Source organism: Dreissena polymorpha, chromosome 10 (assembly GCF_020536995.1).
Source record: "Dreissena polymorpha isolate Duluth1 chromosome 10, UMN_Dpol_1.0, whole genome shotgun sequence".
Taxonomy (NCBI): Eukaryota; Metazoa; Mollusca; class Bivalvia; order Myida; family Dreissenidae; genus Dreissena; species Dreissena polymorpha.
Window position 1 is genome coordinate 1,052,089 of NC_068364.1, and position 13,507 is coordinate 1,065,595.

General features: G+C 34.3%; 1 protein-coding gene across 2 annotated transcripts; it reads right to left on the reverse strand.

Moving 5' to 3' along the window:
* Nucleotides 1-5,388: 5,388 nt before the first annotated feature.
* Nucleotides 5,389-7,899, reverse strand: LOC127848710 (uncharacterized). Of its 2 annotated transcripts, XM_052381320.1 has the most exons (6): nt 7,671-7,899; nt 7,236-7,401; nt 6,849-6,953; nt 6,380-6,409; nt 5,880-5,928; nt 5,389-5,631 (listed from the first exon to the last, which is right to left on the reverse strand). In XM_052381320.1, exons 1-6 carry the CDS (start codon nt 7,893-7,895, stop codon nt 5,505-5,507), a joined length of 702 nt encoding a protein of 233 aa, XP_052237280.1. In that variant the 5' UTR covers nt 7,896-7,899; the 3' UTR covers nt 5,389-5,504. The 2 variants fall into 2 exon arrangements, with proteins under 2 accessions (XP_052237280.1, XP_052237281.1); XM_052381321.1 differs by lacking the exon at nt 5,880-5,928 and having other exon boundaries at nt 5,508-5,631.
* Nucleotides 7,900-13,507: the final 5,608 nt, after the last annotated feature.

Sequence of the window (13,507 nt, forward strand, 5' to 3'; positions counted from 1 at the left end):
TGTTTAGGGATGTTCAAAACATTAATAAGGACTTGGTGACAACTTGTATTATATATAAGTTACAATGTTTGTCAATATGTGATATTCTTCATCACACAAATCAGTCCTATAAACTATTAGATAAACCTATTAATATACCACAGGATGTTATGAAAAGTACCGACCTTTCGTTGACGTTATTATAGGTTGTGGTCCAGGTATGGATGCAACTGTCTGCTCAACGGAGCATGGCGTAAAAGGTGCTGGTTGGGTTACTTGTTCACAGGGTATTGCGGGTGAATCCTCACCGTTGATTTGCACTCTTGAATTCACCTTTAGCAATCTTCGATTTTGGATATTGGCTTCTTTGCTGAATAAACATTAAAAAACAATTAAACAGAGTTAGGGCATCTTTTAATACTTAATAAATACATATTTATTTACTATTTAGAAGTTGTTGTCAATTAAATTCAATGTAATAATAGTGTAGAATTAATTTGTTGTCATTTCGTCGGTATTGTGGATATAAACTCTCCCGAGACAGAGAATCTTGTAAAGACCTATAGCCATTGTTATGTAATGTAATGGCTTTTTGATGTAGTCGTATTTCAAAAACAAATACAATCATCACCTTAAATAGGGGCGAAATTAATAATTATTATAAATGTATATTAAATTGATATGTAAAACTTGGCGTTAATTAAATTCAATGCAATATCGTAAAGATTTGTATACCTACAATAAGAATATCGATTCATTATACATGTAATTCGAGACAGCCATAAATATCATTAAATAAGCTTCAGCATGCATTTTACCCTCCAAAATGAAAGTGAATATCCTTAGTAGATCTCGCAACCTTACATGCACATCCTAATTGTCTGTCATGTTAATCGTTTATAAATAATGCCACAGGAGTTATTGTTTGCTGCTCTTTCTGAATGTTTTAGGAATTGTGATCGTAACATTTGAAAATAACAGGAAACTGGTCTTTGCTAAGGACGTGTAGATATGGTCAGGTCAGTTTTTATAGTTTTGAATTGTGATAGCTATATATGTATATACCAGTATTATAGAATATGTAGCAGCGTTCAAATGTATTAATTTACATTTTGAAGGATTGACGTGAGAATAACTGTTGTATGTGCATTTACTCGACTGTTTAATATTTTTTGACATTCAAATCACATACAGTTGATCAATATCACCCATTTAATTTTATTTATTTTTATGGTATGGTAATATTAGACTTTATACTATATTGTTCAATGCTGCCTAAAATACTATACAATTAAGAAATAATTGCCAAATATGTGTTTCAAACAACCATTTCGAGCTTTATTTTTAGGACTAAAACCTCTATGGTGTTGTTTATTAAATGTCGATTCAAATGAGTTTTGTTAATAATTTGCTGTTCAAATTAGTACCATCTTTACCTCTACTTCGCTCCTGTTTGTTACCTCTTTCTGCATTGTTAATAAATGATTTCATGTAGTACATTTTTTTCTTTGTCATTATTAAAAGCATTCGGGTCACATCAATAATAAATAAAAACAACAGATGTGTTTGTCAGAAACACAATGCCCCCTTCTGCGCCGCTTTGAATCCATATATTTGACCTTTAACCTTGAAGAATGACCTTTACCTTGACATTTTACCACTCAAAATGTGCAGCTCCATGAGATACACATGCATGCCAACTATCAAGTTGTTATCTTTAATATTGCAAAATTTATGACCAATGTTAAAGTTTTCGGACGGACAGACAGACGGACGCACAAAAATTCGGCCGGGATAACAAATGGTTGAAGCATAGTATAAAGCATAGTATAAAAAGAAAATCAGTTTGTTTAGAGTGTGCTAATTCTTAATATCATCCCTGGAAAGGGAGACAATCAAAATCATCGAATTTGTGCTAATTAAAATAATATACAATCCTCTCATTTATAAAAGACCGTAGTTTTTTGACAAATGTAACAAATACCCATAGCATGCTTTGTCAACTTTTTTCAAGGGTTGACAACTCATAGATGACTGGATCATCGGAAATGAAACTGTGTCTTCCACAGCTACTCTTGCGACATATTTCAAATTTTAATTTCAATCTCGTGATAAAAGGGAGCAGTTTGCTCCAAATTATACACTTATGCATGATTTGCTTTGTCAGATATGCTTTAGGGCAAATAACTCAGAAATGTGGGAATCATTTGGCATAAATTAAATAAGGGACATCCACTCTTTATTGTGATGAGATACTTCATGAACAATATTAAAATGCAGTTCACTTCTCAAACATTTTGTGAGGACTGTGCTTTGGAGGATATTTTCAAAGGCCAATTATTCACAAATGTATGGATTAATGTGTATTCAAAAATGTCTTTAAGATATTCTCTTCAATGGTGATGACATATTTGAAATTTCGATTTTCCTACAACAGAAATGTGGACAGACTTCCCTCCTAAAACTGCCCGATCAACAAATCAACAGATTTATTCATTTTAACCCTAATTCTTCAAGCATATGATACATCAATTAAATCATTGCTATGAGCCTCTTATGAGCCGCTATCTGGGAAAAAGGGGCTTAATGCATGTGTTTTAAAGGTCATCATAGATCAGTCTGCACAGGCTAATCACGGGTCATACTTTCTGCTTTAATGCAATTGTATAATGAAAGGAATTTTCTTCTTAGCAAAAATTCAGTTAAGGCAGAAAATGTTGTCCCTGATTAGCCTGTGCAGACTGCACTTTAAGCACATTCATATAGTCCCATTTCTCCAGGGCGTGATTTCTATGTATCATATACTCCTGGGACTCCAGTGTATCCTCCAGCGCCACGTAGTTGCTGGGCACGTATCCCTCTGTCTCCATCTGCAGCCAATTGTATAAACAATTTAACCACAAGGTTACCGCAAAATCGTGGTTACCGCTGTGGTTACCGCGTCTCGGCGGTTTGTATAAAAAACGACGTTGACGTTAACCACCCTATTACCGCGGTTATTTTTAACCCACCTCTACGAGCTGGGTTAGATGCTGGTTACCACACGGACTACTGACCAACATGGCGGACGTTCTCTATTTTAGACACAGACAACAGCGACGGTTTCGACGAATTGACTTACAAACGAATGGACTTGATGACGACGAACTGCGCCGAAGGTATAGGTTTTCTGCCCAGAGCCTAGACAGACTTGTCGACCTCTTGGACCCTATTTTACGACGACAGACGCGACGAAACAGGTCTCTGTCAACACGACAGCAGTTACTTATAACTCTTCGATTCTTGGCTAATGGGAATTTTCTTCAGGTCATCGGCGACACCTTCGGCGTTGACATAGCTACTGTTTCTCGGGTTAATACCGCTGTCGTTGACGCTATTTTCGGACTGAAGGACCGTTTCATTAAATTTCCGACCAGCGACGAAGACCGACGCCGAGCGACTAATGACTTCTTCCGGGTTCGGGTATTCCCTTCCGTCATTGGTTGTATAGACGGAACCCACATCCGTCTTCTTTCACCCGGGCAGCCCGACGAAGCAGCGTACGTCAACAGGAAACATTATCATTCGATCAACGTACAGGCAACTTGTGACAGAAACGGTAAGCCTATTTGTGTTATTGATCTCCAGGAAAAACTGCATTAATTTTTAAATCCATGGCATTTTATCCAAAACACGTAATTCATATTTCATTATTTCAATGATGTTCACAATGCAAGTATTTCGTCTTAAGATATTAAACAATACATCATAAAACGAAATAATCGCATCATACTTTATTAAATTTAAACATAAATTATTGCTGTCCATGTGCACACCCACGTTTATTTAACTCCGTTATCTTTCCTATAAAAATGCGACCGTATCTGCGACTTAACGTGTGAAAACTAGCTAAATCCACTCAGTTTTCTCTGAATGCATAATACATGTACTACACAGTTCGTGTACATTGTAATTTTTGACAATGAGGTTCCCTACGGGGTAACTCTTGCAAAAGCTTTTTTTACCCATATGTAAAATGTTTAAATATTGAAAGCTGCGCTTTAGTTTGATAGTTTGTTATTTTATTATTATTGGAGGTAAATTTATACACGATGTTTATATTGCAAATGTGTATTAAGTAATACAATGTCTACTTAAAAATTGAATTATAATTCATTTGATGTATGCAACAAATAATATTTAAATTAGGAAAAAAATATTCATTGAAAATTGTTATAACTTTTTTTGTCTTTGAACAAGAATTTTTTTTTTCAATCCCAAGAGAAAGAAATTAAACATTTTATAAGTTTTATCACTGTAAAATTTTAGCCCAGTATCTAATCTGTTTTACAAACATGTTAATGAGAAATATTACATCATAAATGAACACAGATTATTATTGGTCACAGACAAGTGCATGTAAAGCAATATAATCATTGAGTTTTGTATGTTTTAAGAACACAAATAATTAAATTTATGTTGATAGAAATATAAACTTAATTATTTGTTTTCTAAAAGAATACTAACATTTAAGACTGCTTCAAAGCTGCCTATCATTAAAACATCATTTAATTAATAATAGTTTTGTTATTCCTTTTTGTTATTTATCTGAAGATAAATCTCTAAAAATAGTTCATCTATTGTGAATCAAATGCAGTAATAGTAGAACATCCATTAAATTTCACAATAGATTTCAATGTTCAAAAGTCTTAAGTTACATATTTACAAATTGCAAATCAAATACATTATACATGTAATCATTATTAATTATTAAAATATTGTTAATTTTGTTATCTGTTAATTATTTAAAATTAAAATTCACATTAAATTCCTTAGCATAATGTTACAAAATAACAATCCTGAGATTCCTAATTCAATGATAATTAAGTATGATACACTGAATAAAATGTTTAGCTCATTTTTTTAAAACCATTTTATTTAGGGAACTTTACAAGCTTGTTATAATTAGTATTTAATTATTAATTTCAAATAATTATGGCAATTTTCAGATAAGAATGAAGCCTGCAAAGGTTACCAGGATAGTGTTGGTGTGCGCTGTACTGCACAACATGAGACGGATGTGGGGGGAACCGAACCCGGATGTTCAAGACGACCTTGACGAACAACCAGACATACAGAACTTTGACGGACCCATGGACGGACGTGGTGTGAGAAATAGACTGAACAGTATTTTGTTTGATGTTTAAGTGTTTTCCATTATGTTTTTTTGTTATAATAAGTTCAATTTTAAAATATCAGATACATTTGCTATTCTTGTTTACATTTTAATGCCTTTTTTTTTCTTTTGTGTTTATTAATTTTATAAATAAACAGTGCAATTTATGTGCAATCCAAGCTTTGCATTGTTTCTAAACAATAACACATTTGTAAAGGAAAATAAAATATTTATTGCAATTAACATTGTGAAAATACATTAACATATACAGTAAAATAAATAATATTGTATTAACTGTTGTTGTTATTAACAAATCAATGAACGAAAGAAACAGATTCAACAGTAAAATAACATTAACAAGAATAATTTTTTATTTTTTTTCTAATTTAGCAATGAGAAAGTCTGCAAGACGGGCCACTTTCCTAAAACATTCTGCCCCCGCCCTGCTCATCTCTGATTGGCTTTCCAGGGCCTCTAGTTGGGCATCTTTGAGAGTCCTTAAAGAACAATGTTAAAAAATATGTCCAAAAGAAAAAAGTTAAAAAAGTGTGTCACTAAGAACAAGTAATTGGTAGTACATTTTAATGTACAATTTTTTTTATGAAATTGAAGGTTAAAAAAAAACATGATAATATCAAGCATTTACATTTCATGAACTTGCCAATTAAAAAAATAATCTAACAAAAAGAATAGTCTTGATTTATCAATAAATATAGTACTCAAGTTTACATATTCCAATTAATACCTCTTTCTGCTTCTGTCACTGGCTGTTGAGGCTGATGGAACAGATGTTGCTAGAATTGAACAACAAATATTCGAATCAAATATTCGAATATATTATTATTTTAAGTTATTTAACTGAATAAAAGAGGGAAAAAAGAAGAAAATGTGGTGGTTGTGGTGGTGGTGTACGTGGAAGTAGTAGTTGTAAAAGTAGTAGTTTCGTAAGTATATATTAGTAGTAGCAGTAGAAGTAGTATTAGTACTTAGCATAAGAAGTAGCAGTGGTTGTAGAAGTAGTAGCACTAGAAGTAACACTAGCATAGTAGTGGTAGTGTTAGCACTTGTAATGTTAGTGGTACTGCTATAAGTATTTGTAATAGTAGCATTACATTTCATAATATATACAATTCATTTCAATAAATACTATTGGCACTGTTAAAAATTACAAATAAAAAAATAATTATTTCGTACATAGAATCTATTACTTTATAGAATTTTAGTTATTTTGATGAAAGAACTTACCGGTAGTTTTTTCCTTGGTTTTCGACTTATCTGGAAATTAAATTAAACAAATCTTTATATATTATGAAAAATAAAGACAATAGTTTCCCCTCATTGGACCCATACACATTGAAACAACACGGTGTCTTTTTGGAATCGCTCATTGATAACACGGGTAAATTTTGCGAAGAATAAAATACACACATTCATATGAATAGCATGGAACTTATCAAAACCGCATTTTGAAACATATGTATGCATCAAACGTATAAGTGGTGAATATTTGTGCACCTTTGATATAATTAAAAGGAAAAACTTTTTTTATTTACACAAAGCACATGTCAAAAGCATAAAAATTGAGTTCACCCAAACATTTTTGGAACAGTCGCTGTGTAAAGTCAACGTCATTCAGTGTGTGGATGTTGAAGTGGACAGTCGAATTTCGGTGCTTGAACGTTAAAGCATTGAGCTTTTAAGTGTATGTACTTACTGTCTTCACCGGTTTCCGCCACACCGAAGGGATCTGGGATGTCCATGTCGGTAAGAAAATCCATCATGGGCAGCCCCAGGAAATTCGGCGATGGAGGAGTTACCGCTACAACGATTTGGATTTAATTTAGATTAATGCATGAATGTGATAAGAGTGTAACTGATTTTGTTTCGAAAATGATTGGAAAGGATCTAATGTTTTAGTGACAATCATCAATGAATAATTAATAGCACAAGGTAAGAAACGAAATCGTTAAATTTATTCGATTATTTTTCATACTGGTATTGATTATATTTGGGTATCTTAAACATATTGACGTATGAAGATGAAATATCGGAAATATCTTTCATGTGTATAACGTTAATCTTAAAACAATATTGAACAAACCGATGACGGTATCTGCGTCCTCCACTATGCCGTGAAACGAGGCCGAGGTGGCGAATAGACTCGCCACCGCCTGCGAGGTTTGTGACATCTCGGGCAGTGGCGGTCCTCCCCCCGTAGCGGCAGCATGGTTTCGCTCTCTAGAAACCTCGGATTTCGCATTTTTTGTCTAAAATAAATATAGCAAATGGATACATTTCATTTTGCCTATTTAAATTCTTATATATTCTGGCATTTCTATGTGAATTGTATATCTATGAATTGTAAAAAAACAACGTGTTTTAACTAAGGCAGTCGAGGGTTCGAGCCACTCCCGGGCAAAATATATATCCCTCATTGCTTAATTTTGTCAACAGTTTAATCACTTTCACTCGTTAAATGGAAATTCGTCTATTTTATGTAAATTTATAATAAAAGACATACTAATTCTATATTTACCATATTTCTCCACTTTTCTTTCACTTGTTGGAGAGTCCTGGGGCCGTTGCCGCAAGCATTTACCCCCGCTAATAGTTCAACCCAAATATCTCTTACTCGAGCAACCATGCCCGGACCGCCCGAGCCATGGTTCGCTCTAAGCTTATGAATGTTTGTTTTCATGAAATCCGTTATAATATCAATTTCTCTTTCGCTAAAAGCTTTAGCCCGTTTTGCAGAGTCCATTTTTTCAAAACGTCGTCTGTAAAATTGACAATTTGCGCGAAAATGACGTCATGTTTAGTTTTGCATTGTTGGTAATTTTACTGCGGTATGTTTACAAATTTCAGTGGTTATGTAACCGCACAGTAACCATCGTTTATACAAATGAAAATAAACGGTGGTAACCTAACCATGTAAATAACTGCGGTAATCAGATTACCACAGTTAATTTAAACCATCGTTTATACAATTGGCTGCTGCTGGTTGTTGTACTTGGGGTCCGTGTGCTGGGCATACCACCAGTCCTCATTTCTGAAAAAAAATATCACTCGTTCAGTTCAAATCTATTTATTTTAGATCGATTTCATCAAAAGTAAAAGGCTTATTGAAATGCTCCCAAGTCCCTTTCCTGTTGGAGTCAGTACTTATTATCTTTAAGGATAGTTTAAGAACGCTCCCACAATTGGGACCATACACTTTTCCTTCCAGTCACTAGATAGACAGTCCTTTGAATCACCAGAAATAAGGCTACCTTGAATGTAAATCCTGTATTGCCAGACCAGCACATGTCAGTGCTGAGTAGTCGTTCATGCCATTATATAAAAACATATTTAAATTTAAATCTATGCTATGTTACCAATTGCAATTTTTTATTTCTTACTAGTTATACACAAGCAAATTGGAAAGGCTGTGAACATTTATATTCTAAGGCCAAAATTCACCAACCCATTCTTAGACCTAAGAATAAAGAATAAACTTAGTATCAAGAAACATGCATACAATATATACAGGCTTCCACTGGTGATTATGTCATTGACATAGTGAAGAACGATGCAGATATAGTAGATTGATGCCACGGTTAACTCAAAGATAAAGAAATTGTTGAATCCAATTGAAAGAATATCTTTATTCTAAGACTAACGGGCCCAGGGCTCTACAAGCCTGGCACATTGTGTAAAATGTGACAAAAACTTGTTGTCAATTTCATTAGAAGTTGAAAAACATTTATCCATTTGATCACTCACTCTTGATGTTGGTCAAGTAGTATCAAGATGTCCCCCTTTTTGAAGGAGAGGTCGTCTTTCGCTCTGGCGTTGTAGTCATACAGGGCGTGGACTCGCTTCTGAGGCCCTGATGGGGCTTGTGCAGGTGAAGCTATAAATAGAATGGGAATCATGATGTCACCGATGATGTCACTGACTAGCACAAACATTAGAATAGCTTAACATAGAAATTGGATCACATTAAGTAACTGACTTTCTAACCACTTATATTAAAAACTGCCACAGAAATGATTAATTCCCATAATATCAATTGTCCAACTATATGAAACAGAAGTCAGTTGTAATTTTTTCAATAATCATGTTATAGAAAAAAATCTGAGTTGAAAAACTGGCAAAACTTCAGCATAGTTTTTAACCATGCAAGTTTAAAGATAATCACAATCCAAACCCAGAATTTATTATCATTGACAAACCATTAACTTTACGGATGGATAAAACATGAAAGCATATACACAAATTATTAAAAGGATATCATAGGAATGATGGACTTGGACCCCAGTCAGGAGGAGTCCAATATTCCAATAGCTCAGGGATGTATATTGTTTCCAATTAAGTGAAGTCCATAGTAACAATAATAAATATATCAATAATTCCAGAAATTTTAAGGTAAAAAAATAATTTAACTTAAGTAACAATATTTAACAAAAGCACCGCATAGCGGTTGCCAACGCTCGGCTGTGGGTGCAATTTTGAATAAATGAAAGCTTGTCAGAAGAAAAAGAAGAATGGTAAGTGGCGAGAAGAACTCGTCTACATAGGAAGTTTCAAAGTTGAAGGTAAAAGCACTTTGATTTAAGAGCCTATGTTAAAGTTTTATATTAGAGGTCACAGTAAACTTGACCTTTGACCTAGTGACCCAAACATGGGTGTGGCGTGTAGAACTCATCAATGTGCATCTACATATGAAGTTTCAAAGTTGTAGGTGGAAGAACTTTGATTTTAGAGTCTATGTTAAAGTTTTATATTAGAGTTCACAGTGACCTTTCCTTTGACCTAGGGACCCAAAAATGGGTGTGGCGTGTGTAACTCATCAAGCTGCTGCTGGAAGCACTTTGATTTTAGAGACAAAGTTAAGGTTTTAGCACGACGCGGACGAGCTGGCTATGACAATACCTCGGCTTTTCTTCGAAAACAGCCGAGCTAACCAAATAACAACAAAAGCAATTCAAAGCCTTCGTCATGATGTTATAAAAGAGAATGTATCACTCAGAAAGAGGGAAATTAAAGATATCTGAATTGTTTTTAACTTCCTTCTTCTCTTTAACGACTTACGCATATAAAGTTTCATGACGATTTATGAAGCCATATAAGGAAAAATGCCCAGCTCCCTGGTGGCCGTATTTTTCAAGCAACTGGAACCATTTTCGAGCTTGTCCAAGATATCCTTGGGACATACCTTCTGACAATGTTTCATGAAATCGGACAATAATTATGGCTTCTAGAGTGTTAACAAGGTTTTACTATAGCTATATAAGGAACAATGTCATGCACCCTTGGCGGCCATGTTTTTCCACCAACAGGAAGCATTTCCGAACTCATCCAAGATAGCATTGGGACAAATCGTCTGACCAAGTTTCATGATGATCGGACAATGAATGTGGCCTCTAGAGTGTTAATAAGGTTTTACTCAAACAATTTATAACCATATTAGAAAAAATGCCCAACCCCCTGGTGGCCATGTTTTAAAAACAACCGTTACCATTTTCGAACTCATCCAAAATATCATTGGGACAAATCTTCTGACCAAGTTTCATGAAGATCGGAAAATAAATGTGGCATCAAGAGTGTTAACAAGGTTTTACTACAGCCATATAAGGACAAATACCCCGCCCTCTGGCGGTCATGTTTTTTAACCAACTGGCATCGTTTTTAAACTCGTCCAAGATATTATTGGGATTAATCTTCTGACCAAGTTTCATGAAGGTCGGACAATAAATGTGGCCCCTAGAGTGTTTACAAGATTTAACTATAGCCATATATAGCCATATTAGGAAATAGTCTTCGCCCCTTGGTGGCCATTTTTTTTAAGCAAACGTAACCATTTTCGAACTCATGCAAGATATTATTGAGACCAATCGTCTGACCCAATTTCATGAAGATTGAGTGTTAACAACGTTTTACTAAAGCCATATATAGCCATATAAAGAAAAATGCCCCGCCTCCTGGTGGCAATGTTTTTTATAGCAACCAAATCAATTTTGGAACACATCCAAGATATCATTGGGACAAATCTTCTGACCAAGTTTCATAAAGATCGGAAAATAAATGTTGCCTCTAGAGTTTTACCAAGGTTTTGCTTTAGTCATATAAGGAAAAATGCCACGCCCCCTGGCGGCCATGTTTTTCAACCAACCGGCATCATTTTTGAACATGTCCAAGATATTATTAGGACAAATCTTCTGACCAAGTTTCATGAAGATCGGACAATAAATGTGGCCTCTAAAGTGTTAACAAGATTTAACTATTGCCATATATAGCCATAAAAGGAAAAATGCCCCGCCCCTTGGTGGCCATGTTTTTCAAGCAAACGTAACCATTTTCAAACTCATCCAAGATATCATTAAGACCAATCTGATGACAAAAACTCATGAAGATTGGACAATAAATGTGGCCTCTATAGTGTTAACAAGGATTTACTAAAGCCATATATAGCCATATAAGGAAAAATGCCCCGCCCCATGTGGCCATGTTTTTAAAGCAACCAAATCCATTTTGGAACTCATCCAAGATATCATAAGAACAAATCTTCTGACCAAGTTTAATGAAGATCGGAAAATAAATGTGGCCTCTAGAGTGTTAAAAAATGTATTACTATAGCCATTTAAGGAAAAAGGCCCCCCCCTGGTGGTCATGTTTTTCAACCAAACGGCATCATTTTTGAACTCGTCCAAGATATTGTTTGGATAAATCTTTTCACCACGTTTATTGAAGATCGGACGACAATAAATGTGGCCCCTATAGTGTTAACAAGATTTTACTATAGCCATATATAGCCATATAAGGAAAAATGCCCCGCCCCTTGGCAGCCATGTTTTTCAAGCAAACGTAACCATTTTCGAACACATCCACGATATTTTTGAGACCAATCTTAAGACCAAATTTTATGAAGATTGGACAATAAATGTGGCCTCTAGAGTGTTAACAAGGCAAATGCTGACGCCGCACGACGCACGACGGACAAAAGGCGATCACAAAAGCTCACTATGAGCACATTGTGCTCATTTGAGCTAAAAATTGCCCTTGGATTGCAAATATGGTCTTAACCTTGATGCTATTGCGTGATTAGTAAATAATTAATTATGCTTAATATTGATGCGCATGTTATTGAAATATTCAGTTTTTTACATCAACACTATGATCTTAGTTTGGCTTAATCTATGATACATTATATATTTAGCTTAATGAAACCAAAGATGCGTGTCCGGATGCACTTGTTTATCTAAGGCGAAAACAAACAATTGCAAATGGGGAAAGTGAGGTATTTAAGTAACATTTTACAGTTCCAGTGCCAGTTTTGTTGGTTGTTTGAAAATTATGAATGTGTTATGTTTTTTATTTTACCAAGCATAGTTGTTCATCCGGATTTTAGTAAGCTATATCTGATATGATGATGTCTGAATACCAACATATAAGACCGAAGAACTTATGCATTGAATGATGAGCTGATTCAGAATCAAAAATACATGTCTATGTGTTTAAAAATGAAATGTGAACAAAGAAGTGGGTATTCTTAACATATTAAAAACTTACACGTACTATAAATAATAGATTGTCATGCAGTGCTTCTCGTGATCAATGAAAACGTGTTAACAAAACAAAAACTACTATATTTTAATCAGTTTACGTTTTTTTACTAACTTCCAAAATCTAAATCCGAACTAAGTAATTCAAAACATGAATGCTTTCCTATGAATATTACATATGTCACACATTCAACCACCAAGAATGTGTTCATGCTGACATGTAAGAAAAACGCTAACTATTTTATAGATTTTCATAGATTTTCCCTGATTGGCCTATCCTTCCATCTGTTCGTCCGTTGAAAGCTCGTTAATCAGACAGATTGCCTGTTTGAGGGATAATACTTAACTTATATTTTACCACAAGGTTAAATGGAGCTTTCTATAGTATGTATCGGATAATTTCTACATAAAAAGTGTTAATGGTCCTTTTTTAATTTGTTAAATGAATTGCCGCCCAAAACAAATTGCTGCCAGAAAGATAAAACTTTAAAAATAAATAAACATGCATTTAAACTTTTTAACCTGCCTTTTTAGGAAACTAATGGCATTTTTCTTGAGTAGCGCATAATTCATTTTATTAGTGCTGCTGGAGGGATAAAACTCTACAAATATATTGAACAGAAATAAATTTTCCAAATGTGTCTTTTCCGACATTAATTGAGTTTTGAGATGAAAAGAAAGAATATGGGTTATTTTTGTTCTCCCAACACATATTTCTTTGTTGCCCTGTATTGCTATGCAATTAGTGTAATTTAATCCTGGACTGTTTAAAAGTTGTTGTTAAATAAACGAGCTATGTTGTGCAAATTTTCTAGCTGCATACAAATGT